The 27,767-nt window shown below is 44.0% G+C and overlaps 1 protein-coding gene across 1 annotated transcript in view; it reads left to right on the top strand.

The window, feature by feature from the left end:
- The window catches only part of Fgd6 (FYVE, RhoGEF and PH domain containing 6), a 121,558-nt gene extending 93,791 nt beyond the window's left edge, over positions 1-27,767 (top strand). The window contains exons 9-21 of the mRNA XM_087902139.1: positions 1,892-1,942; positions 4,010-4,068; positions 4,148-4,219; positions 5,469-5,537; positions 5,946-6,029; positions 7,421-7,500; positions 12,963-13,065; positions 13,941-14,084; positions 15,336-15,438; positions 16,902-17,029; positions 19,939-20,067; positions 21,381-21,529; positions 23,541-27,767. Of these exons, the coding sequence (XP_087758265.1) occupies positions 1,892-1,942; positions 4,010-4,068; positions 4,148-4,219; positions 5,469-5,537; positions 5,946-6,029; positions 7,421-7,500; positions 12,963-13,065; positions 13,941-14,084; positions 15,336-15,438; positions 16,902-17,029; positions 19,939-20,067; positions 21,381-21,529; positions 23,541-23,577 (1,208 nt within the window). The 3' untranslated portion in view covers positions 23,578-27,767. The remainder of the gene's footprint in view (positions 1-1,891; positions 1,943-4,009; positions 4,069-4,147; positions 4,220-5,468; positions 5,538-5,945; positions 6,030-7,420; positions 7,501-12,962; positions 13,066-13,940; positions 14,085-15,335; positions 15,439-16,901; positions 17,030-19,938; positions 20,068-21,380; positions 21,530-23,540) is intronic.

Raw genomic sequence — 27,767 nt, 5'->3', positions numbered from 1 at the left:
AGTCATCAATCTGACTACAGTACAAGGCCAGTTCAGGCGCCCTCTCTACTATTGCTTAGGGTCTTAGCTGGGGTCATCCTTGTGGATTCCTGGGGATTTCCTTAGTGTGAGGTTTTTGGATAGCCCCATAATGGCTCTCTCAATCAAGATATCTCCTTTCTTGCTCTCCCTCTCTGTCCTTCCCCCGTCTCGACCATCCCATTCCTTCACGTTCTCTTCTCTCTCCCCTTCTCCCTTCCCCTTCTACCCACTCTTCTCCTTCCCCCGCGCTCCCAGTTTTCTCGAGAGATTTATTTCCCCTTCCTAGGGGCATCCATGTATGTCTCTCTTAGGGTTCTCCTTGTTACCTAACTTCTCTGGAGTTGTGTTCTATAGGCTGATTGGCCTTTGCTTTATGTCTAATATCCACTTATGAGTGAGTACATACCATGCTTGTCTTTCTGGGTCTGGGTTACCTCACTCAGTATGGTTTTCTAGTTCCATCAATTTGCATGCAAATTTCAAGATGTCATTGTTTTTTACCACTGAGTAGTACTCCATTTGTGAATGTACCACATTTTCCTTATTTGTCCTTAATTGAGGGACACCTAGGTTGTTTCCAGGTTCTGGCTGTTACAAATAATGCTGCTATGAACATAGTTGAGCAAATGTCCTTGTAGTATGATTGAACATCCTTTGGGTATATCCCCAAGAGTGGTATTCCTGGATCTTGAGGTAGATTGATTTCCAATTTTATGAGAAATCACCTTTACTGATTTCCAAAATTGGCTGTACAAGTTTGCACTCCCACCAGCAACAGAGGAGTGTTCCCCCTACTCTGTATCCTCTCCAGCATAACATGTCATCAGTGTTTTTGATGTTAGCCATTCTGACTGGTGTAAGATGGAATTTCAGAGTTGTTTTGATTTGCATTTCCCTGATGGCTAAGGATGTTGAGCAATTCCTTAAGCATCTTCCTGCCATTTTAGATTCTTCTGTTGAGAATTCTCTGTTCAGATCTGTACACCATTTTTGAATTTAATTGTTTTGGTATTTTGATGTCTAGTTTCTTGAGTTCTTTACATATTTTGGAAAGCAGTCCTCTGTCTGATGTGGGGTTGGTGAAGATGTTTTCCCATTCTGTAGGATGCCGCTTTGTCTTATCGACTATGTCTTCTTTGCCTTACAGAAGCTTTTCAGTTTCAGGAGGTCCCATTTATTGTTTCTCTCAGTGTCGGTGCTACTGGTGTTTTATTTAGGAAATGGTCTTCGGTGCCCATGCATTCAAGGGTACTTCCCACTTTTTATTCTATGAGGTTCAGTGTGTCTGGATTTATATTGAGATCTTTGATCCGTTTGGACTTGAGGTTTGTGCATGGCAACAGATATGGATCTATTTGCAGTCTTCTACAGTTGACATCCAGTTATGCCAACACCATTTATTAAAGATGCTTTCTTTTTCCATTGTATAAGTTTAGCTTCCTTGTCAAAAATCAGGTATTCATAGGTATGTGGATTAATATCAGGGTCTTCAATATGATTCCACTGGTCCACCTGTCTGTTTTTATGCCGATATCAAGCTGTTCCTATCACTATTGCTCTATAGTAGAGAATACAGATATTTATATTATGATTCATAACAGTAACAAAATTACAGATATGAAGTAACAGTGAAAATAGTTTATGGTTGGTGATCAGCACAGTGTGAGAAACTATATTAAAAGGTCACAGCATTAGGGAGGTTGAGAACCATTGTCTTATAGTCTATAGTTCTGGTTCTATGTGCCAGATTTCAGGGTTTTGTTTTTACCACAATTGAGCTAAAAATAAAAGTGTAGTGTTACATTGGAAAGATGAGTTGGGAGGTGTCCATGTGGCATTGTTCTAATTACTCTGATTTGTTCTCTTCTAGACTATTTAAAGAACCTCCTAGAAGACTCTGCGGACCACAGGGACACCCATGGTAACTAGCCTTTGCAGCCTTCTGTGGTACAAAAGCTTTTGTATTGTGTTGACTTAGACCCTGGAAGGAAAAATATGCTTTGAAGAAAACCCTTATACGAAACTCCTTTTTAAAAGTTCCCTCGGGCAGATGAGACGGTAACTAGGGGAAGAGGCCAAGTGCTACTGGAGGCAGGTGGTGGCGGTCCCTGGAGACCCCCAGGCTAGCCTTGAGGAGTGTGGGGGTGGGCCTGGCCTAGCCGAAGTTTCTTCCTTGTGTGCTCTGTTGTTCAATCTGTGGAGGTCCATTTCTCCATCTTTCAGAACCAGAGACTGAGCCAGATGATCCATTTCAAACTTGGAAATCATTTCCGTGAAGTAACTAAACCACAAGTCAAGGCTAAAGTTTAAGCCAGACGTGGCGGCATACAGGTGTAATCCTAGTACTTGGGAAAACTAAGAAAGGATTGCCAAGAGTCTGAGACTAGCCTGGGCTACAGATTGACACCCTGGCTACAGACAAACAAAACAACCTATAAAAGGATAAAATCCAAATAGCCTTTTATTTGGAGAACATTTATTGCTAGAGGCTACATCCCCCTTAAATCTCAACACCCCACCCCACCCACACAAGGACAAGATTCATAATCATTGTCTCATAATCAATTTTTAAAACAAGGTTTGATTGTAATATAGGTTCATTTAAAAAAAGTTGATGTGTAGCCAAGGATGACCTTGAACTCCTATTCTCTGTCCTCAATGCTGTTATACCTGCTGTGCCGCCAAGTCTTGCTGTTCTGTTTTGAGGCAGAGTGGCCTCGAACTCATGGTCCTCTTGCCCTAGCCTCTTTTGAATGTTGGAATTATAAGCCTGTGCCTTTCTTGCAGGTTAGTTTCTTTGGTGTAATTGTTGTTTGTGATACTATAAATTCAATTCAGGACACATGCTAAGCAAATGCTCTACCACTGAGTGACGCCCACAGCTCAGACTTGAATTTTTAAAAACATTTTATTTCGAAAGAAAAGTTTGAGGTTGCCTAAACAATGTTTCATGTCTTCAGTGAATAGTATAGTTGATAAAGAAGTTTGAAATCTCCATCAAATAAAGAATACAGGCAACAGCTTTAGATATAAAAGAAAAGCAGTATTATCCCAGCTGAAGCAGAAGGATTACAGGTTTGAGGCCAACCTGTAACTACAGGTTTGAGGCAAGGCCTAGTCTAAATAACTAGGCAGATGCTTTTCTTTTCTATCTAGCTATAAAGATGCTGGGGGCTGGAACCTTTAAAAACACGTGTGAACGGCAAAGAGCTAATACAGATTGCAAACCAAAACTTGCCCATAAAGATAAATAACCCAGCCTACAAATTGATGCCTAGAGTTGCCATGCTAAGGTCTAGTGTGCTTTTGTGTGGCATTCTTCCTCTCTCTCCTCTCTCTCTCTTCTCTCCCTCCCTCTCCCTTTTCTTCTTTCCCTCCCTCCCTTTTTTCTCCTTCTCTGTTGAGGATGAAATGTAGAGCTTCTTATTTCTTTTATTCCTAATTCAGATTTCTTTAAATCAGTCTCAGAGAGGAAGGCTGAATCCCAGCCCTCTTCCAGTTCTGTTTTGGGAGGTCTTGGTTTATTGGCGCTTTGAACCAGGGCCTTAGGTGTGCAGAGTGCATGCTCTATCATTGAGCTGTCCTTCCAGTCTCTGACTCTCTTAAATAATTGTTTCACACAACTCCTGCTTGCTTTATCAGAATCATATCCCCCAGGACAGTTTCTAGTAGGAAAGGCCTGAGCTGCTAGGTAAAGTCTGTCCTTGCCCCTGTAAACGTCAACAGAGTAATCCAGTCTCAGCAAGCCACCTAACACAGGATCAGTGGTCTCCTTAGGGTTGTTCCTTAGTTTTGTTTGTTTTGTATTTTCCTGTTTCCCCTGGTTATCCCCTCACTAAATCTTACTGTCTGCAGTTCCAGCTACCCACAGCCCCCAGCGTTTAATTGCTGTGTGGTAGGTCTTTTGTCAACTGGAACTGCTTAATATTGGAACCTGTTTGCTTCATTGGTAACAACCAAATGCCCTTTCTATTTCTGCATGTTTTAGATGCCCTAGCTGTTGTTATAGAGGTAGCCAACCATGCCAACGACACCATGAAGCAAGGGGTAAGTCTGGAAATCAAGGGCTGGCACACTATGGAACCTGGAAGCAGAGCCATCTCATTTCTCCCTTGTCTTTCTGTAGGACAACTTTCAGAAACTTATGCAGATTCAATACAGCTTAAGTGGACACCACGAAATTGTGCAACCCGGGCGGGTAAGTGTTTTAGAATACCGTCTACAGTTCGCTGCAGTGTAGTTGGGCGCTGTCAGCAACTGTTTTTGTTTTAGTTTTGAGAATGAGTAATGTTGCTCTTCAGAGACCTAATAGGCACCGTTCTGTCCATTCAAAACAGCATGGCGGAAGTCACAGTGACAAGCAGTCCAATTCAATTAGGAGAGAGGCAGAGGACCCCACGGAGTTCCAATAGAGTGATTTAATGGGATCATTTGATTCTGTAATACCATCTGAACTCACACAGCTTTGAAGGCAATGCCATTTAAAGTCTGTAGAGAGGCCTAGAAGGGAAAGATCACTGTTCGGATGCTCCTCTTAGAACGCAGAAGTGGTCCAAGCAATGAACTCAGGGATTTGCAACATGTAATTATCAGGTTGTTGGATGTACCTCAAGGTCAAGTATACATAAGCAGTTACATGTCATTCCCCAGACTACCCCTGGCGCCAGTACAGGAAGTGAGACTGATTCTTTATCACTTTTGGTTTCTTTCCGTTTTTTATCTTTTCAAGAAAAAAAATTAAGTTGCATCTGTGGGAGGAGGTGGTCAAAGGACAACTCTTGGGAGGGCTCTCTCCTACCTTGTAAGCCTCAGGGATGAACTCAGGCTGTCAGGCTTTGCAGTTGTTACCTTTACTCACTGAGCCATCGCACTGACCCCTTGTTACCTCTTTTTGAGACTGTCTCATCTAACTCAGGGTAGCCTTGAACTTATACTCTTCCTGCCTCTACCTCCCAAGTGCTGGAATTAGAGGATAGCACACCACCACATGCCTGGTTTGTTGAGGTGCTAAAAATCAAACCCAGAGTGTCATGCTTCTAGGTAAGCATCTTGCCAACTGAGCAAATCGTCACTCTCTTTTTATCTGAAAGAAATATTTTATGCATATGAGTGTTTAACCTATGTATGTATGTGCACCACATGCCTGCAGTACTCTCAGAGGCCAGAAGAGGGTGTCGGATCTCCTGGAACTAGAGTTATAGGCTGCTGAGAGCTATACTCTGCAATATCAATTAGTAATCTTATCAATCTTATCCCCTGAGCCATTGCTTCAGCTCCCCACCTCCTGTTTTTAGTCTCATTTCTAAATCACTTGTAGGGCTTAGAAAGAAACCACGACTGTAAGTCACAAAGAAACACTTCTGGGAGAATGTTGGAAGGAAATCCTATGTGTGTTGTCATTGTGTGGTAACGGGGGCACTAACTGAGTGTTTGCTTGGATGAATTAGGTTTTCCTCAAAGAAGGCACTCTCATGAAGCTGTCTCGGAAAGTCATGCAGCCCCGAATGTTTTTCCTGGTAAGAGGCCCTGTGTGGTTTGACATGTCTGGGTCATTGTTTAATGGAAGACATGATAGCAGGCAAGCTTAGTGCACCTTGCAGCTTGCTGGCATTTGGCAACCAGATTGCTTGTTTCAAGCGTAGGAAATGATAAGGTCTGTTAGGATGCTCCATCAGAAAAGTTTGTCTCTTAGTATTTAGTTAATTTTGTTTTATATGTGGAAGAATAGCTTTAATCAAATTATTTGTTCAGGCAGATTGTAATATTTTAGTGTGATTTAGAATTCATAAAAACTTTGAAATGAAGCACGTGCTTTAGAATTTTTCTGACAGGCAGTCTTTTCCCTTCATCCTTGTGCATTATTGATGTCTCTGTTGCTGGAATTGATTTTCGTAAGTGGCCTTGTGTTCCGTTTCTCCTTCCAGTTTAACGACGCCCTGCTGTACACAACACCCGTGCAGTCTGGGATGTACAAACTGAACAACATGCTCTCGCTGGCTGGAATGAAGGTCCGTGTACATATTCATGTTTACTTACCCAGCATATGCAGAGAAGACCTGTAAGATAGTCATCCTCGCTCCCCTCGCTCTTCTGTCTATTTGCTGCTGCTCACGCACCCGTTCATTCCTGTCGGGGCCTCGCTCTTGCATTAGCTTATTCAAGGCATAGTTGCTGAGAGCTACGATAAACAAAAATAATGACAGATTTGCTAAAAATATGAACAGGCGAATTAAAGGATGGTTCATTTTCTGTTTGCTTTGTCCCAAACCTCCCTGTGCCCTGAGCCTTTGCGGTGATGCAGACATAGCACCTGAGCACATCATAAAGACCACTCCACGGGCACATTAACACACCAACACAGTTAGAAGTGCACGAAGAGTGTGGCAGCACACACTTTCACTCTTGTCCCTTAGGAGGAGGAGGCAAGAGGAGCAGGATCTCGGGGGCTTTCTCAGCTACACATTAGTTTTAGGCTAGCTTCAACTACTTGAGATTCTGCCCAAATATAACAGAGATAAGTAAATAATTGGAGTTTAGAGAAAGGCAAGTTGGTGGTATTTGTCTTCAGTCCCCCATCCACAGGAGGCTGAGCTAGGAGGGTCATTTGAGATCAGGAGCTCAAAGACCTTCTGAGGTCTTGGTAGCATGATAGGACTATCATCTCAAACACACACACACACACACACACACACACACACACACATTCATCTGTGTGTGTGTGTGTGTGTGTGTGTCCGGGGTCTTTTTAAAAGGCTTGGTTTGGGGTTGTGCTTTTATTTTATTGACCAGGCTGGCCTATGTCATCGAGGCTGGTGTTGCTCCTTATCCTCCTGCCTTGATCTCTCAAGTGCTGGAATCACAGATGTGAGCAACCACACCAAGCTTTTTATGAGACAGAGTCGACTCTAGCACAGGCTAACTTAGAAATCAAGACGATCTGCCTTAGCTTCTTGAGTGCAGAGGTCACTGGTGTGAACCTCCACTGCCAAGAGTACGCATCTTTCAACAGGTGTGGTTGGTATACTGTTGTTGATAGACAGCTGGGAAATGCCTGGTGCTCTATAATGAAACCCTTTCCCAAATGAAACATAAAACAGAAACCACCAACTGAGAGAGAATCAGGGAAGCCTTTCTGGGGAAAGAAGGGCTTAGAGATGACCTAGGCCGTCATGCTAGGACATTGGGAAAGGCAGTGAATATTGTGATCTAAGGCTTGGAAATGGGGACATCGGGCCTGCGTGTGAATACTTAAATTCGTAGATGGCAGAGAATGGTGGAGAAATCTGAGTGAGGAGATTGGCTGCAGATATCAGCAGCCAGGGCCTAGGCAACTTCAGCTATTGTTGACATGTCAGATTTGCACAGGGTGAGTTTGCTAGACATTTGTGCCTTCTTCCAGGTCAGAAAGCCTACCCAGGAAGCCTATCAGAATGAACTGAAGATTGAAAGTGTGGAGCGTTCTTTCATCCTGTCAGCCAGGTAAGCGTGTGTGTGTGCCTGTGCGTGTGTGTGTGCGTGTGTGTGTGTGTGTGTGTGTGTGTGTGTGTGTGTGTGTAGTCATTACATAGTCACATACACTTACACACACATACCTGAAATGACATTTTGGCAGTATAGCTGGCTCAGATAGTTTTTATTTATTTATTCATTTTAAGTTTTAACATTTAGGTCAACCGCTAGATATTTTATTTATTCTTTTCCTAAACCCCTTCCCATTTGTGTATGCCATCAGGCACATGACAGAGCTGATACAAGAAATAGCAGTGTCCCTCTAGGTAGAATAGTAGTAATGCTGGGACTTGCTCTGCCGATCACCTTTTGTAAGTACTGCAAGGTCTTCCATAGTTTAACACATCATGTTTAAGAACACTTAGTCCTTTATACTTCACTAGAATGATTTCAGGTGTCACTTAAGGGCCGTAACCCATGTGATAGTAACATCTCCTTAAAAGTAAGGAAACCAAGTTACAAAAATGTCAGGTTGCTGTCAATATAGCTAACAAAGCCAGAATAGAAATCAGAGTCTTCTGCTTTTGATCTGTTGCTGCTGTTGTGTAGGATACCAGGCTAACCTCAAACTGAAACTGGCAGTGACTTACACATGGTGAAAACATGTCATAAGGGTTTCATGGGACACACAGTCATTTGAGGTCATTCTCCTCTACATAGGAAGTTTGAGGCCAACCGTGATTTCCTTTCCCAGAACAACTGGAAAGCTATACTGAGAAGCAAGCATTAAGGAAACCCAAAGTGGTGTAGCTCTTACACAAACAAACCTCACTATTGCACTTCACTCTGCTTTGCAGAGACTGTGTGACTTAACATGTGCTTGTTAATTGTTTGTTTTGAGGCCAGATCTCCTGGCGCGGCCTAGCTGGCCCCCAGCTATCAGCAGTCCTCTGTCTCCTGTATTCCGGGATTACAGGCACACACCACCATGCCTACTTCAGTATTGTATATTCTATGAACTGAAAGTTTGTGGCAACTCTCCATGCAGTCTTCCAATGCCCCTTCCCTTTTCTTCTTATAAATTAAGGTTGTGTGTCTCTGTGTGTGTGTATGTGCACCTGTGCACCTAAAGAGGGCAGAGTAGAGCTCCAATTCCATTGCAACTGGACTGCAGGTGCTTGTGGAATTCTGAGCCTGTTAAGTGGGTGCTCGTGATTGCTCAGCAACATTTGTAACCACTGAGCCATCCTTTCAGGCCTCAGAACATTTCACTCCCGTGTGGACAGCACTTGGGGAGAGGTGATTGATTGAACACAGAAGGCGGAAGACAGGGTTATTCATCAAGAACTGACAGGCTTTATGGGCTGTGCCACCATTCACTGTGATAGGTAGCACTTGAAGGAAGCAGTTTAGGGGAAAATCAGGGGTTGGCATGCACACCAAGCATGGAGCCTCAGGCGTGCAAGGATTTCCGTGTCAGAAGGACGCCTGGACTGGATGTATATGTGTGAGCACCATCCTCTTGGAGATGACCAGAGTATGGGACTGAATGAGGTGCACAGAGAGCCTGGCATTCCCTGTGAGACTGATTCTTCAGGTCCTGTCTGCCCTGGTACAGGCTTGTCCTGCCACCTACTTAAAACTGTCCCTCTGCGGTGCATGCTTCATATGCTCATTACTTTTTCACCGCAGTAAGGTGTCGGCCCTTAGTTGAAGTATATTTTGTATGTCCAGTTCACAGCTCAGTCCCTAGCCTATCCAGTAAATGCATTCGGAAGAGTCACAGTAACGTGGCCTCTAAATATCAGCATTGCACCCTGCTGCCTGCACCAACATGGGTGTGGCCAGGTCTGATATACCAGAAATCCCTTCGATTGGCAGTTTTTCCTCTCAGCAATTCATTGCAATTGAGAGGAAAATAATTTTCCTTGACAAAAAAATTTGTCTTCTGATGATATATGCATTCTGTTAAAAAAACAAAGTACTCAGCCTGTTTGTCAGTTTGAGGAAGATGCAGATTCTTCTGCTGTGTTACAAAAGGCCTGAGATGCCAGCACTGGATGCTTCAGGCAAATGTGTGTGGTCTGTAAGAAATGTGTTATCAAGAGCTGGTAAACATTGTCTTGGCAGAAGCCCACACAAGAGAGCGCCAGGAATGATTTAAACAAAAGAACAACATATGCGACATGATTTGTACAGTCAAATCACATTCCTCATGCTCCCAGGGCTCCAGAAAAATCCAACAGCAATTCTCAAATTAGCCATCTGCCTCTCTGTTCTCAGTTACTTGGAGCAAAACGTGGGCGGTGGAAGGAGAGCTGGTGACGATTCCTAAATGTTTGCCCAGAAGTCTAAGTGTCCGTTCCTGTGTTGTAGTTCTTCAGGGAACACACACCAGATGGCAATGACCTGGTGGGGAAGGGCTAAGCCCTTCACTACACTTGGGTCCCCTGTCAGCTCAGGACTCAGGAAACTGTCGTTAGTAAAGCCAGGGCCTCATATTGGAGGTCCACAGTTTTCTCATTGTCCACGTGGTGACAATGTCCGCTAATGCAGGGGTGGAAGTAAGAGGCAGTGGGTGTTCTAGGGGCTCCGAAGATGAGAAACGATGACATTTGGGAAGCATTTAGTGCTGTTGGCTGAGCACGGTAACTATTAATTGGCAGTTGTCTTTGGCAACAATGCTGGAATAGTAAAAGTAACAGGCAGATTTTATTTGGTTTAGAAAGAAAAGTGTTATTTCTTGTTTTGTTCTTTGTATGAAATAAAAATTTGGGAACCATTGATTTGTCAATATCATTTGTAATTTCTTCTATCAATATGAATAAATATCCTAAGTGGTATTTATCAGGGAACTACATTACTGGACATACTACGGGAAAGGCAAGTGATCCTTGTATCTTCTGCAGTAACAAGGGAGCTAAGCCTGTAGCAAGTCATAGTTAGTTTGAGTTCTTGGTCTGGGATTCCTGAGATCCTTCTGGGGTTGATCCTCCAGCCCTGGAAAAGGGGGAGGAAGACAAAACCACCACCCTGTGCCCATCCATATGTCTCTTTGTTCAGGGTTTTGCTTTGTTCTTATTTGATAGAATTGTTTATGCTTAAAATCTGAGTGAATAATATGATGAGCAGCAATGGGCTGGCCTTCTTACATTTTTCTAAAGTATTTTAAATCTAACTGAAGTTGCCAGGTCATTTTGCATACTTCAGTACCAGTCTCCAAAGACACAGGGATTTCCTTGCATTGTTAAGCTCCCACTGTGAAGGGTTTGTCTCATTATGATAGATTTTTAACTTGATTGTTAAAGTTCCTTCTCTCCTTCCTCTCCATGTATGTGTATAGATTATCATATTATGTCACCGAAAGTGTGCCTAGAGATTTTGAATATGCAAAACAAATTTAAAAGATTTTATAACTGTCTTGACACCAATCATGAATGGGCATTAATCACAAGTTTTGGAGGGGAGGCATGGTTGAGAAATGCAAAACCAGTTTGTTAGGCAGGCTCCTCTTCCCTGCCCTGTTCACATTACAGTTGGGTTAAAGACAGCTTCGGGGGGAGATGACTAGGAACAGCACTTTGTGCTGAGTAGTGGGCGGACCCTCACAGCCACACACAATCTCCTTTATTTACTGAGTCAGCTTATGGATTATGGTGCTAAAAATAGACCCTCATCACCCAACTGTCTACTGTCTTTCTGATCCTTTCATGGTGAACCTTCACATAGTATCTCAGGTTGTTGTGTGACTCCGTTTGTCCCAAATAGCTAACGGTTAACAAAGTTGGCAAAGACAGAGCAGTAGACCTTTATGTTTAAGTCAGCTGCTGCTGGCCTCAGTACACCTTAAATTTCAGTCATCAAGTTTGTTATTAGTAAATCCTATTTTTCATAAACAAGGATTGACTCCAAGTTACATATACACTGTGCTGTAGCAGATCAAATTTTTAAACAAGAGCTGAATCCAAGTTACATACAAGAATTTGTAGTAGTTAACTTTATCTATGTATATATTTTTTTAACTCTCAACCTTTTCTGTTTCAAGTTTTAAGCTTTGTTTTAGATTTTACAGATTTTTAAGCCATACCCAACAAGCTTACAAATCTTGAAATACAGAAAGTTTACACCATTACCTTGAGATTTTTTTTTTTTTGAGAGCAGAGAGATAGGGGATTTTTAAGAATGTAGAGCAGAGAAAATTTAAAGATAAGAGATTTTGGGGATCATTTGTGTGTGTGTGTGTGTGTGTGTGTGTGTGTGTGTGTAGTGGCAGAAATTGTTAAAAATCTGCGAGAGCCCAGCAGTGGTAACATATTCCTTTAATCTCAGCACTTGGAAGGCAGAGGCAGGTGGTTCTCTGAATTTGAGACCAACCTGGTCTATAGAGTAAATTCTAGTATAGCCAGGGCTACACAAAGAAACACTATCTCAAAAAACAAAAACTAAACAAATCTGTGAGAATTTGGAAATTGAGTGTGCCGTTTTTGAGCCATTGAGTTATACTGAGGCCAGACCATTTACAGTAAGATGGTGAGGCTTTAATGTAATCTTTGAGTCTCAGGAGGAAGGAGATTGGAGAAGGCAGGTGAATCAAGCTCCAGGAGTGAGCCAAGAGGCAGGTGGGAAGGGAGCCAGAGCAAAGGTGAGATGGGAGAGACTTAGCGAAAAGGGTTAGAAACAGGATCTTTTCCAGAGAGACAATTCCGCTAGTCAGGAAGGGGGAAGTGCCTTAGTGGAGGTGCCCCGAATCGCAGTGGAGAAGCATACAGCAGACCCCCATGAGGCAATGAGAGGCACGCCCCAAGAGCAGAGGGATGAGAGGATACTTACCACGTAGGCGGGAAGAGACATGAGCTCTTAGAGCAGGTGGAGGAGACGCTGCTGAAGAGACAGGCTGTAAAATCTGGAGTTGAGTATGGTGGGTGGCAGAAGCCAGCAGAAACACATGTTTTATACCTTAGGGGATGCTTGTATTGGCACCAGATGTGGGGAAGGGTACAATAAAGAAACTTCCAGCATGACTGCTCCATGATATAGGAAGGTTGTTATTGTAGGAGAGAGAGAAGAGAGAGAGAGAGAGAGAGAGATTGGGAGGGGCACAGAATGAGAATATGGCGAGAATAGTTGGGGCGAGGGGAGACATTTGCCTTTATAAAGAGAACAAATGGGTCTCTGGAGGAAGGAAGCCTAGGGAGGTAGAAAGGGCTAGTATGCCGTCATGGACCTTGACACACACACACACACACACACACACATATATTCCGTACTTGTGATACTGAGGGAGCCTGGATGCCAGTATGGGCTTTGATATGCAGTCACAAGTAGCTGTATGTCCCTTCTGCTATAGGTAAAGAAATTGACTCCTTTTGGAAGGACTACCCTTCGGACCTGGCCGGAGGGTGGTATTAGTTTCCAGGGAGAAGGAAAGGAGAAAGAAAGACAGAAGGACTCAGTGCTGATATGGTCTTGATGGAAACTTTTGCCCCCATCAGCTCTGCCACAGAACGAGATGAATGGCTGGAGGCCATATCCAGGGCGATAGAAGAGTATGCCAAGAAGAGGACCACCTTCTGCCCCAGCAGGAGTCTTGATGAGGTACTGTGCCCCCCTTCTAGGCTTGCTCAGGGTTTATAGAGGTTTAGAAAAGGAGTTGGAGGAGGTATGTGTGCACCTAGTTTCTCCTACTTATAAGACTGAAGTGTAGGAAATTTCATTTATTTTCTTGTGTGTCTGTGTATCTGTCTTTGTGTAGGGGGAGGAGTGTTAATGGGAGGTATTGTGTGTCTCTATGTGTGTGTCTGTATATGTGTCTGTGTATATAGAGGGGGGGTATGTGTTTGTGTATGTGTTCCCGTGTATGTATGTGTATGTGTCTTTGTGTGTGAGTGGGGGGGGGAGGGAGTATGTCTGTGTGTGTCTCTCTATGTGTCTCTGTATATGGAGAGGGAGGGAGTATGTGTCTGTATCTCTCTGTGTGTGTGTGTGTGTGTGTGAGAGAGAGAGAGAGAGAGAGAGAGAAAATGGGGGAGGGAGTAGGTATATGTGTATGTGTCTGTGCATATCTGTATATGTGTCTGTGTGTATGCTTGAATATGTGTGGGAAGGGAGTGTGTGTCTCTGCCTGTCTCTCTGTGTATTGTAGGGATTGAACTCAGGGCCTTCCTTACACTAAGCATGCACCCTACCCCCGCTCTTTCCCCAGCTTTTCACTGTAGGAAACCGGGGGAGCAGGAATAGCTTAAGGAAGAAGCTAATCATCTTAGTACCATGAGCATCTTTTACAGATAATTTTGCAACAGAGCATTTTCAAATGTATTTAATCTTAATATACTGAGGACTTCAAATATCATGGTCCACTTCCCCTACCACATTTTAATGATGCCATCAGCCCTGGAGAAGGCCACTACAAAGACTTGATTCTGTCTCAGGCAGTGTGCACCCAGTAATCGGAAGCCATTTTTCTTCTACAGGACTTGGAGAAGAAAGAGGAAGTTAGTCCTCTTGGATCAAAGGCTCCCATCTGGATTCCTGATACCAGAGCCACCATGTGTATGATTTGCACAAGTGAATTTACTCTGACCTGGAGAAGACATCACTGCAGGGCCTGTGGAAAGGTCAGAAGGGACGATCTCCATCCCTGTGGTGACGTCTATGTCTCTGGGCTGTGCACAGTGAGGAATACCCCCCAGAAGTCAGTGTAGCCTATGAAATGGACAGACAGTAGTTGTGAAAACAACAGATGTCATTTTATCTGTGTATTCAGGGTTGGAGTAAGGAACATGGTTGGAAACTTTCCTTCCTCCACTCTCTACCCACAGTTAAAATATTTCTGCAGCCATAGAAAACCTATATTCAGAAATGAAAGCTAATCCAGGCATGGTGGCACGGGACTGTAAATCCCAGCCCTCAGAAGGCTGGAACCGGAAGAGCTCAGCAAGTTCAAAACCAACCTTTTTGTCTTAAAAAACAAAACAACCCACAGTTCTATAGACTCTTATTTATATTGCAGCTTAGGTTTTTTTTTACATCTTTGTGTAGACAAGGATCAGTAGGAAATCTGTATTTTTGCTGGCCTGGAACTCACTATGTAAACTAGGCTGGCCTTGAACTCACAGAACTCTACCTTCCCCTTCCTCCTGGATTCTGGGATTAAAGGTGTGTGCCATCACACCTGCACCAATAAATCAATTTATAAGGAGAAAATTTGTATTTTGGCTCACACTTTTGGACTTAAGTCCTTGGTCAGTTGGCCTGTAGTGTTTGAGTTTAAGCAGCAAGTCCTGGAGAGAGCGTGGAGTTGGCAAAGTCATGTACTTAATTGGTAAAAGTGAAAAATATGGAGGAAATGACCCCTCAGTCTTCTTTGAAGGTACCCCACCCTTGTGACCTTTAGTTTCTGCCGCCTCCTACTAGTGCCCAAGTGGTGACTTTAAGGCATAGGTCCTTGGACGATATTTCCAATCCACACTGAAATATAAGCTCTCATGATTTCTTTAGCAGAATGAGCATTATAGTGGAGAGCTCCTTCAAGGATGAAACAGGGTCCCCTAACCTGGGAGGGTCGCAGAGAGTAGCTGTGGCTGTGGTAGGGACGGCGCGTAGGATGAAGGTGGTCAGTGAGACTGTCGGAAGACCCTGCACGCTGGGAACACGCTAGTGTTCTGGAGGCTGTGTGTGCTGGCTCTGCTGAGCACGGTGTTCATGGAGCAAACACTCGGGGTTAGTGGTCTGAGAGTTAGCCATGAGATAAGTGAGACTCAGTCACTGCCAAACTGTTGATGAATGGGCAGTGCCGTACACTGCAGCCTTTTCCATGCCTCGTCATCCAAGTCTTTCTGAATGAAATAATTGCAATGTGTTTTCAGATTGTGTGCCAAGCTTGCTCATCAAATAAGTACGGCTTAGATTACCTGAAAAGGCAACTGGCAAGAGTATGTGAACATTGCTTCCAAGAACTACAGAAATTAGGTAATATAACAGTAAACATGTAACCAAAGTCTCTCCCGCAGATCCTTTCAGCCTCCTAAAAGAACCATGTTTGGCAGAAGCATGGTTGCTAGACTTGTCTTACTTCCTAGTATGCTCTGACTTGAGCTTTACGATAATCCCAAGAGAAATTAGACTGAGCCTTTTTTTGGGGGGTAACAGTTTTTACCAAAATAAAATGGTTTTAGTAAAAAAACTAATATCGAATTATTACTGAATGAAATGCTCAACACAGTTAAAAAGTAACTTTAATTTGTGAGCTATTTCAAAGTTTCAACTTATTATTTTTTATTTATATTCTCTTAGATTTATTTACTTTTGTGTATGAGTGTTTTGCCTGAATGAGTGTAGGGCCCACATGTGCGTATGGAACCCTGAGAGATCAGAAGTGGATATGGAATCCCCTGGAACTGGAGTCAAGAATGGTTGTTCTTTGTTCTCTGTGTAATACCAATGTGAAATGTTAGCATTCATCTCTAATCAGCCACCTCTGCTGGTCAGTAGATCTTGTCAATTTCATTTCAGAAAGTCTCACTTGTCTTGATTTTTTTTGTGTCAACCTTAATAAGGTCTAGATTACTCTGATAATGTCCTTCTACAAACCCCTCTTCCTGCCTACTACCTGCTTTATTTTTCTAAACTCAGTCTGGGAAGAATGTGACTTAGTGGGAAGGACCTGCCTAGCATGTGCAAGGCTCTCAGTTTGATCCTTAGCACCATGTAAAACAAAACTGTGAAACAGAAAATGATTGATTTAGGCAATATGGCTCACACTTGTAATCCCAGCACTCAGGAGGCTAAAGCAGGGAGACTGTCATGAGGCCAAACTATTCATATCCAACGCCCCACGCCCCAGCCTAAAGAGCATTCCAAATTACTTAGAGCCACCCCGCCCCGTTTTCCCCCCTAGCTTTATTATTCAGAAGCAGGTGTTCTGGTTTACACATCTCTTCCATTATCTAAATCAACCTCTTTATATCAGTAGGGAAATTTGTAAAATTAAGGGTGTACTTGTATGTTTTAAAATTACTTTGTTTACTTATTTATGGTTTACTGAGAGTCTCCTGTAACTCAGGTTGAGGTTGAACTTTATGGTAAGCAAGGATGGACCTTGAACTCCCAATCCTCCTACCTCTGGGTGACAGACCCGTGGTACCATGTCCATCCCAAAGAATTTTTACTTTATGTTTTTGTGCTGAGGATTGAACCCAGAGCACTGAACATACAAAGCAGGCACTGTCACTGAACAGCGTCTCTAGCTGTTTCAGAATTCTGAGGACACAGAAATAGGGTCTTTTCATATGGTCTGTAGCTCAAAAGTTCCATATGGAATCAGCTCAACTCCTGCTCAGCTCTCGCTTCTGCCCTCGTTTCTTGAGCGCTCTTCCGTGGGTATTTTGTACATCATGCATGCTTGCTCCATGAGCACGCCGACTCTGTTCTAGATCACCAGCTGTCCCCGAGGATTGGCTCTCCGGGGAATCACAAGTCTCCTTCAAGTGCCTTGTCATCGGTCTTGCACAGCATCCCAGCGGGGAGGAAACAGAAAAAGATCCCAGCTGCTCTCAAAGAAGTAAGTGTTTCCATTATGCTCGACAAGGCTGAATTTCATAAAGAAAGATGTCGTTTCCCATTACTCTTCGGGCATGAATTTTGATACTCTGATGGATATGGCAGGTGCCTTGCAGTCTTTGTTTGTCTTCCTTATGACCTGAGTCATTGACAGATAGCTGCAGAAAACTTTGGGGAGCATTTTATTGCAGTCATAGAAAGTAGATGTAGAACCTTTTTTTTTTTTTTTTTGGTGCCTGTCCTGGAACTAGCTATTGTATACCAGGCTGGCCTCGAACTCACAGAGATCCTCCTGCCTCTGCCTCCCAAGTGCTGGGATTAAAGGAGTGCACCACTGCCGCCCAGCTGACGTAGAGTCATTGTAAAGGGGTCCTTTTTCATAGGGGAAAGTACAAACTCCTTAGCTTTTACTGATCCGTACTGTTTGGTTGGCTTCTATATGAAGCAGTTTAGGCCAATTTAGAGAATGCCTAAGAACTATCTATTCAATCCTTCGATTTCTGAATCTAAACTTTCCAATCCAACTTTGAGATCCTTGATAGGCATGATGGCTTAATATGTCTATAGCCTCAGCTACTCAGTAGACTGAGGTAGGAGGGTCAGTTGAGCCTAGGAGTTTAGGGCCAGGCTAGGCAACATAGCAAGGCCCATCTCTAAAATGGAGAGGTAGAGGCAGGAGAATCAGGAGTTGAAGGCCACCCTCAGCTACACAATAAGTGTAAGGCTAACTTAAGTTATATGAGATCCTGTCTTAAGAATTCAGACATGCTGTGCAGTGGTGGCACACACCTTTAATCCCAGCACTCAGGTGCAGAGGCAGGTAGATCTCTGTGAGTTTAAGAGTTCTAGGACAGCCAAGGTTGTTACACAGAGAAACCCTGTCTCCAAAAAAAAAAAAAATCTCAGACACAAACAAAAAGTGATAAAAGTTTTTGTGAGCTGGGTAATTAAGTTGATTAATGTGATTTTTACTTTCGAAAAGATAATAGAGGAATATTTGTGGTCGATACTGGCTGATTATTTTGTGGTGCGTGTATATTAATTCAGAAAGAGGAATGTGGGCCAGTAAGATTGCTCAGCGGGAAAGACACTTGCTGCCAGGTCTTGTATCCTGAGTTCAATGTCGGTCCTAACGGCCTAAATTTAACCCTCATGACCCCCGTGGTAGAAGGAAAGAACTTAACTTCCACAAATTGCTGTCTAACCTCCACACGTGAGCCATGGAATGCATGTATTCGCACACACAACAAGTAAATAAATGTAATTAAAATGTTTTAATGCATTTACTTTCATTTTGTATATGTGTTTGCCTCGTGTAATCTGTGCACCATCCCGATGCAATCTGTACACTGAAGCGTTAATCTAATTAATCTTAACCAACATAAACCAGGAGTCAAATATTGGGGTAAGAACGTGGAAGATCAGAAAACTAGGAACAGCCTCCAGTTGCTTCCCACCTGTCTCCTTCCTACATCCAAAAGGGCTGAGGTCCTGTCCCACTCCACCTTTCCACTTCCTGTCTCCACCTCCCAAGTGCTGGGATTAAAGGCTTGAGCCACCACGGCCCAGCTTCTGTGGCTAGCTCCACCTTCTGATCTCCAGGCAAGCTTTGTCAGAACACAAACACAACATCACACAACAGTGCACCATAGACTCTGAAATGTCTAATGGGTACCTGTGGTACTGAGGAAGCCTGGGCTAGCTGGTGAAATGATGAAAGGCACCCTATAGACATTTGTCCCTTCTGCCAGAGGTAAGGGAAATGACTCCCTTTGGCAGATGGGAACCAGTTTCGCAGGTTCCTGAGGCCTGCTGTCAGAGTCCTCCTACAGTTCAGGCTGAGCTCATCTCTGGATATCTAGATTGCCCTCTGGAGTGTGGAGAACTGGAGTTTCCTCGGGACCTGACATTCTCACGTCCCTGTCCCACAATCTGAAGTCTATCAGCGGGGAATGACAAGCCTTCCTTTTAGAGATGATCCCATTTTTTGCCTGGCTTACCCATTCCTACATTTGCTTGTCTTTGTGGGCTCAGCTGTGTTCTCTGGTTTGGCAGAGGAGAAATGATCAAAGCCTACCAAATGCTTTTCTCAGGCGGCATTTTGGAGACCACATGTGTTATCTGTTGCTCAGATCTATATAGCAAGCTCCAGGCCGGTCAAGGCTACCCAGAAAGACCTTGGCAGAGCAGGAGCAAGGGAGAGAGGAGAGAGCGAGAGAGAACACAGTAACCTTCCTGTGCTGTGATTAAGGCATGAGCCTCCACGCTTCTCTTGAAAACCCTATTAATGGAAGTGATTTAAGCACAGGTGTTTGTTCTTCACATCCTAGCCCGTCTTACCTCACCTACCCGAAACTCCTCCAGCCCAGAGGCTTCCTGTAACTCCGCTCTCCCCACTGTGTTCTCTCTAGTCTCTATTTCCTACTAGTCTCTGCATTCTGGCGAGTAGCCCTGGTCGGTCATGTTCAGTCTCCTTCCTTCTCTGTCTCTACTCCTGTAGAGACTTCCAGTTGCCTCTGGCTGTCATTACATCTGCAATAAAAACCTTAACTGTATCACGGGGCAGTCATGTGGGCAATTACTTTCTCGCTAGTCTCTATTTTCTCTTGGTCTCTCCAGCCTGGCAAGCAGCCCTCACCGTGTTCAATTGCCTCAGTCTCTGCTCCTGACTTCTAGTTGCCTCTGGCTGTTCTTACATCTACAATAAAAACCTTCACCATATCATGGGACAGTCGTGTGGGTAATTTCTTTCCTGCACCCCTCAAATACAGAGAACACCCAGTGTCATTCTGAAATGTCCTTATGGTTGTTGCTTTCAACAGCTGGTGTTTTGAGCTCGGCTCTCTGTTGTGCTGTTGTTCTTGAAAAGTAGCCTGTGACCCACTGAGGCCCGCGGACTTCCTTTTCCAGGTATCCGCAAACACGGAAGACTCCACCATGAGTGGTTACCTTTACAGATCCAAGGGCAGCAAGAAGCCATGGAAACACTTGTGGTTCGTCATCAAAAACAAAGTACTCTACACATACGCTGCAAGTGAGGTAAGATGGACGCTTAAGAGGGACTTTGGGGTTTTGTTTTAGTTTTATGGAGTTTGTTGGAGGGTTTTGCTTTGTGCAGAGCTGAGGTTGGCCTGGGCATGCCAAGCAAGTACTGTTTTAGACAGAGAAAGGTGCTTGTTTTGTTTTGTTTTTGAGGCAGTGCTCACCGAATAGCCCAGGTTGGTTTATAATTCGCCATTTATCCCAGATTGTCTGTCCTCGAACTCACAGTCATTCTCCTGCCTCAACCCATCCAATGCTAGGATTACAGGTGTGTGCCACCATGCCTTTCCTATTACTAGTACTTTTTGTGGGGGAACCAAGGGTTCAAGATGGGGTCTCTCGGTGTAGCCCTGGCTGTACTGGAACTCACTCTGTAGACCAGGTGGTTTTGAACTCAGAGATCCCGAGCGCTGGGATTAAAGGTGTGCACTACCACTGCCGGTGTTACTAGTACTTTTAATGGGAATAGTATTATTCTTTTTTTTTTTCATGAACTCTTACTCCAGTGTTAGGAATTTTGGAGAGTACTAAAATGCAGATGTTTCTGTTGTCTTGTAACTGCCATTTCTCACAGGACAGGGATTACCCTCTCTTCTAGCCTCTCTTGGTGTCCCCAGCTCAGCGTTGTCATCAACTGTCTCCAACTGCCTTTATCTGTGTCCCAGCAGCCTATGAAGGCCTTAGGGGAGCAGGGTGTGGTAGCACCTGCCTGCAACCAAGCAGTTGGAGGATAGGAGCAGGAGACTCAGGAGTTCAAGGTCAGCCTCAGTTATGTGGAGTTTGAGACCACCTTGAGTTACCTGAGACTCTAAAAGAAAAGGAGGGAGGACCAGGCATCGTGGCACACACCTTTAATTCCAGCGTTTAGAGGCAGTGGCAGGTGGACCTTTGAGACTTCCAAGCCAGCCAGGGCTTCATGTTAGAGATAAACAAAACTTGTGGAGAATCCAGGCAGAAAAATCCCTGTGAGCTCCAGGTCCGCTTGGACTGTAGAGTGAGACCTTGTCTCAACAACCAGGCAGAATCCTAGAGTTCCTCAGTGGGATCTGAGCCAGTCACCTACTGCTTAAGTACTTGGTGTCTGCATCCACAAACTGCTTTCCTTGACTGCCCAAAAACAATGGGAGATTCAGTGGGCACAAACATGCTGAAGCTGGCAGGTGGCGGGTAGGCGGCTCACTGCTGACTCAGTAAAAATGAGCTGCTAGAATCGCAGTGTTGTCTACGAAATTGAGCTGTGTAGGTCAAGGCTTTTCAAGCCTGAATTGCATCTAACCCTGAAAGCCCATCTCCCCTTGTCTGTTTCTTAGGATGTGGCCGCTTTGGAGAGCCAGCCTCTGCTAGGGTTTACCGTCACTCAAGTCAGAGACGAGAACTCAGAATCGAGAGTGTTTCAGCTGCTGCACAAGGGCATGGTGTTTTACGTGTTTAAGGCAGACGATGCCCACTCCACGCAGAAGTAAGTTGTGCAGATTTCCCCCTTGTTGTTCTAAATGACATTTTAAAAGCACACAGAACAACTCTCGGAGATCCAAGTTTGAAAGATGTAACCTGTTATTCGGATGATTTAAAAACAGGAGATGAAAGAAAATCGGTAGTCCTGTCCACTGTGTGTGCGTGTGCACACGCGTGACCTGGGAGGAAGCACTGGAGCTCTGCTCTGGGGGAGGCAGAAGTGCAGGCGGAGCCCTGGCCTTTGGTGACAGTAGCTGAAATCCCCTATCCAGGTGTTTTGTGCACTAGCAGGACTGAAAAACGAGTCTGCTGGCTAATTTACGACTGTGCAGGGAAAATCAAACACATTGAGAGACTCACAGTTGTTTCCAGGCACTGAGTAGAAGGAAACAGTTATAGTTTTAGATGGTCAAGGCACAAGCAGTCTCTTCAGAATCCCAGCAAGAATCTTCATTTGAGGTGTTGAGAGACCTTTTAACCTTAAGGTGGTGTAGCCGTGAAGGGCCCCCCTCTGAGCAGGTAGCTCGGCTCACCTCTCCTCTCATCTGACTTAGTCCACCCCAGAGAGCGTACCTGTGTCCATGTTTTCTCAGCAGGCTTTAAAGTTAAGTGCTTGGGATACACGGGAGCACTTTGAGGATTAGCAGGGTGGGCAGTTTTGTAGGCAGTTAAGAGTTAATGTGCTAGAATTGCCTGTGTTCCTGAGTACCAAGCAGGCACTGTGCTACGCTCTGAGAGACTCCCCCTGCCTCCATCTGCTTTAGGGTATGCAGTGATGTATAGCTTTTTATCCAAATAAATTGAGAATTAAATTGCTTATTTGTGATAAGGCTTTATTAGATTTGATTTGGGGTGTGTGTCTGTGTTTGGGTGTTTGTCTGCATGTGTGTGTGTGCACCACATGTGTGCCTGGTGGAGGTTGGGAGAGGTGATCAGATTCTCTGGAGCTGGAGATACATGCAGATGGTTGTGAGCCACCGTATGGGCACTGGGAGCTGAACCTGGCTCCTCTAGAGCAGCCAGTGTGCTCTTCAGTGTTGAGCATCCCTCCAGCCTCTGGGGGACTCTTAAAGGTGTTCTGCTGCAGTACAACATATGCTGTCTGCTCCTAAAATCTGAAGTTTTGGAAATTCTGTCCTTGAAATTTGAGCTGAATATGTTACAGGCTACTGAGAAATGTAGTGATTTCAGATGTTGATGGCTTGCTCCAGTCCTTTCTTCTGTAATCTGTCACCATAAGAAGTCATTTGTCAGTAAGCGGAGGGGTGGAGTGGGTTCCAGGGAGTCCAGGTAGCCAAGAGCAAACGGAGACAGGACGAGCATATCCCGAGTGACCGCAGCTGTGTGCTGCCAGATGAGAACTGGAGACGCGAGAATTTGTGATAACGTCTATGAGATTGTGGAAAGCTTTGTATCGTATGGAAATTCTTGATCTTAGAATATACGAAATGCCAGGTCAGTTCCCTTTCATTGAAAAATTTGGAACAAGTTTGATTTAAGGGACCAGTAAGGGGATTTTGGTTGATAGACTTAAGGGGAAGAACAGATCCATAGCTAGTTTCCAAAACTCACCAAGTCAGACACTAGACAGGAAAGGAATCATGATAAGAACCTTTGTTGACACATCCCTTCCGAAGCCCAGTAAATACACATGTGTGTGCACATGTGCACACACACTTAACATGTGTGCAGGTGACATCAGTGTGGAGGTCAGAGGATAACCTGCAGGAGCCAGTTCCCACCTTCCACCATGTAGGTCCCGGGGACAAAACTCAGGTTGTCAGACTTGGTGGCAAGTGCCTTTACCTACTGTGCCTTCTCATTCATCCTGAGGCATTCTAAAACGTTTGCACATAAAGTATCAATGCCACAAAGAACACATTTTCCAGGCCAGATGTTGGATCACATTACCAAACAAAGGATGGCTCCCTGTATAAGAACTCCTGTGTCTGTAGGAAAGGTTTCAGTCAGCAGTCAGAGGTGTCCCAGGTCTAACAGTTCTCCCTCGTTGCCAGGTGGATAGAAGCGTTTCAGGAGGGCACAGTGTTGTAGCAGCGTTGGCTTCCTTCCTTTCCTCCGTGGTCCGACAAGGTGGAGACGCAGCTCGGCGGAATGGGGTCAGAGCTCCTCGGAAGGCACGCGGAAAAGAACACTGCCAAGATAACCCGCCCTCAACCGTTAGCAGATAAACTGTGTTGTTAGGGATATGCAGTTCTTAAAGATGTTTTTCATGTGTTATTTATTAAAATGCCGATGTTTACTTGCTGGTCAGAACTGTTTCTGAGACTCACACTGAACCCTAAAGTACTGTTTAGAGACGCGAACTTACCGTAATACTGTACACTGTACACTGCGGATGTACTTGGCCATGCTGTTGTCTCTGCCTTACATCCTGATGCTCTCACTGTTGGTTAAGTCTTTGCAAGTAACACACACATATTAAGGAGCAAATTTCCATGCAATGTTTGGTGTAGAAATTGCTGGGTGAAAATGCAGACTTTTGCATCGCTAACCCGAGATGGAAATGTTGATATTGCAATAGAGATCCACATAGCAAGCTTCTACCTCAGTAACTGTGAAGTGAAATGCCAGCCGTCTGTACTGATAACTGTGCAGCTCAGGCAAACCTTGAGCTGCGGTCTTCCGCCTCAGCCTCTGAGCAGCTGGAACTAAAGGCCTGCACCACTGCGCCTGCTCTGTATTTAAAACTGCCAGTTCAGTGTAAATGTGATTTTTATTCCCTTGGTTTTCTGAGACAGAGGCTCACTCTGGAGTCCAGGCTGCCCTGGAGCTCATTATGTAACCTACGCTAGCCTGGGATTCACTTGCTCGGGGTTTTGAAGTGCGGGGCTACATATGTGTGCCTCCAAGCTCAGTGATCAAAATATGGCGGGGAACGTGCTACCTAGAATCCCCTGCTATTCTTAAGAGTTCAGAGCCCAAGTCATTGGTGGTATTTATATCTAAAAGGATGTTATATTTTCTATAAAATGTATTTTTAAAGTGATCTCGAATCAGTGACACTTTTTAAAGGAAATTTTATGCAACTTTGATTTGTTCCCCTTGACTTTCAAAATTCCCTCTTCCTCTCACCTTCTGTCTCCTTTGAGACACAGGCCTTCCTTGTAGCCCAGGCTATCCCCACCCATTGTCATGCCTCAGTTCCCATGTCCACACTGAACTTTGCCAGTCTGTGTCCCTCACTAGGAAAGGTTCATATTCTTGATTCTGGCCCACTTCCTGTCTAACATGTAAACCCCCTTGCACATAGCCTTGTTGATTAGCAGCAGCAGAACGAAGCTACCACGCTCGAAACTGTTTCAGTGTTTAAATAGTTTGTTGACTTAGTTTAAACTGTCACCTAAAACTTAAGGTTATCCATAGACTATTACATTAAAGGATGCAAGACATTTCTGGTTCTTTATATATGATTTTTAATTCTGCAAGAGATTTCTGGTTCTTTATGATTTTTAATTTAGTGTGATGTCAAAAGTTGGAAAGTATATCCTGAATACTATTTTTTCATTTTGAACACATTCATGAGGCCTTTTTGGATGCCATTTGCTACAGATAATCTAGACCTGAGGTAACGGATGTAGTTTTTCTTGACTGTTTCTGGCTATGGCATAATTTGAAGTCCTGTGCAATCTCATAGAACCCCACATGCAACCTTCTTTGTCATAGGAGGTGAATCCGTCCTTTGCAACTTATTTTAATTGGGTCACGTAAATGTTTTCCATGTAAACATCTGTGTGATTTGTGTGGTATATTCCTTTGGAGACCAGGGTAATTTATAGTTTATATTTCTTCCACCTTTTACCCTCTTTGAATTCTCAACCTCTTTAAGATTTGCTCATGAGCCTCAAAAAGTCTAAGAAGTCTTAGCCAGTATTCTGAACCAAGAATCTCTTCGAAATCTAAATGTATATAAAGAGAACTTAGCGCACAAAGTAATTCTTATGTAGTGAAATTTGTATCTGATTATAATTGCCAATTGCTTAGTCCTATGGAAAGTTTTGGAAAAGACAATATACAAACTCTCAGATAGTGCCCCCCCATAAAAACATTCTAAATGTGGAGTGAGACTGCATTCCCTACCCCTCCTGATCCCTTCATAACCTAGTAAATATGGTCAATAATTCATTTAACCTGACTCGTTCAATGGCAAATATTTATAATTTGCCATAAAACTACTTTGAAAAGTATTTCTGAACCCAGAGTCTCTGGGCAGACACTGTACCCATGAGCTACATCCATTGCTAACATTTAACAGTGAATAACATCAGCGCAGTCTGGAACATCTCAATTGTGGAATGTTGCTCAGCACACATACATGTGCTACCCTCAAACCTTGCTCAGGTGTCTCCTAAGCACAGATAGAGATGGCAGGCTGATGAAGGAGAGGTGATATTCTCAGTGTCCCTAAGCAGTGCCCCTCTGTCTGCAGCAGCTGAAAGCAGAAGTCCCCCCGCCCCACATCCTAAGAGAATGAAAAGGCCATTTTTACATTATACCCTGTTTCTGAACCTCTTTCCATTTTTGGTGTAACGAGCATCGTTCTGTTTTCCCTGATGGCCCTAGTTTTCTCCGGGAAGAAGCTTGATTCTTTACTTGCTAACATTTTTAAAAATGAGGTCAGAGGACAAAGACTCAAATTCTGCTTTTGTTAGCAAAATATCTAGTAGGCCCCCTAGGGGTGGAGGAAGCCTCCTATTTGAGAACCTGATGTCGTCGTCACAGCATATGGGGATGAGTCTTGCATGTGCTCCCAATGTGCCCCTCGTAGTCAGGTCGCTGGAATTTCCTATATCATTGTTCTATGTGATCCTTAAGGATAGATAATGTATTTATTCTATCCATTTCTCTTGGTTCTTTGGACCTTTAGTTAAAATAGGACGGGATTCCCAAGGTGTTTTGAGTAAGAATCTGTTTTCCTCAAGCCAGCTCCCCTGCCTCATCCTCACCATGCCCCTGCCTCAGTCACAGGACTCAGCTGCCACTGACACAGTCTCCAAAGCCCTTATTCTAACTCAGCTCTTGAGTCCACTCTCTTCACCATCCTGCAGTCCACGTCGATGGCCTGGCTGACACTCATCTTGCTTCCATCCAAGCCTGTTTTCTTCTGTACGAAAGGACACCATGTGGGGCTCTAGTATCTGACTCTTAGGTCCCTCGCGTCTTTCCAGCCCCGTTTCCCTGCCCTTACATAGCCCTTACTGTCGCTAGCGCTTCCCCACAGTGCTGGGGGCACCACGTAGTGGCACACCACCCATATATATGCAGCCCAGGTTCAGTCCCATATCTAGAAAACCAATTCTGTTTTCTGACTTCAGCGCCTCCTTTGTGTGGTCTGTTTTAAACCTTGCCAAGGCAATCTGCCGAAAGCAGAATTCCCATCTAATTCCTATTCCTGTAAGCTTCAGTGGCACTCCCACTTTGGCATGGAGCAACTCCTCCGATCCCAGGCACTCCAAGTGAACCCGCGTCAGCCTCTCTCCGTGCATAGCTCCCTTTCTCACGTCAATCAGCACGGCTCCCTTTTCTTGTGATCTGACACTTCAGTGATGGGGTTCTTTCCCCCTCCTCTCCTTTAGACTAGATGCTCTCGTTCCTGTGTCCTGTGTCTTCAGTTCCTAGACCGACTGGCATCCTTCTTACCACACTCAGTCCCCTGGGGGCTTATCACATGTAATAACAATGCCTTACACGCAGTGGATAGATGTTTGTTTGTTGAATATCTTCTCCTGGCTCCTAAAAAGTATCTTCAATCCACATACTCTGGAGCCTTTGCCACTTTTAACGTTATTTTCTAAGCGACAATCTGTGGTGTTTTTTCTAGTTACTTCTAGGACAGAATTTTAAGAAGGGAAACAAGTTTATGTCCTACACTGCAGTGACAGCTGTGGTTCTGATGGTAACTTGCCTTCTAGAAAAAAAAATAAAAGATAAAGGTAATAGCTTTTTAAAAAGAACTAAATATAAAAATATTTTTTTCTCCTTTGGGGTGAGGAGTGGAGGGAGACACCATTCCCTTTCATGGAGTCTCTTGCTGTATGTGTGAACCAGTTTCAAAATACTTTTTAAATGTCTCTTAATGTTTTCCTCAAAACACTTTTTTACTTAAAGTGATAATGGTTTGTATCTTACTGTTCATATAAAGATAGTTTATAAATAAAAATAGCATTGTAAATAATGTTAATATGTATTATAATTTATACAAAATAAATTTACTATAATATCTA

This window comes from Myodes glareolus, chromosome 26 (genome assembly GCF_982192425.1).
Source record: "Myodes glareolus chromosome 26, mMyoGla1.1, whole genome shotgun sequence".
Classification (NCBI taxonomy): Eukaryota; Metazoa; Chordata; class Mammalia; order Rodentia; family Cricetidae; genus Myodes; species Myodes glareolus.
This window is presented reverse-complemented; position numbering and strand designations above follow the sequence as displayed.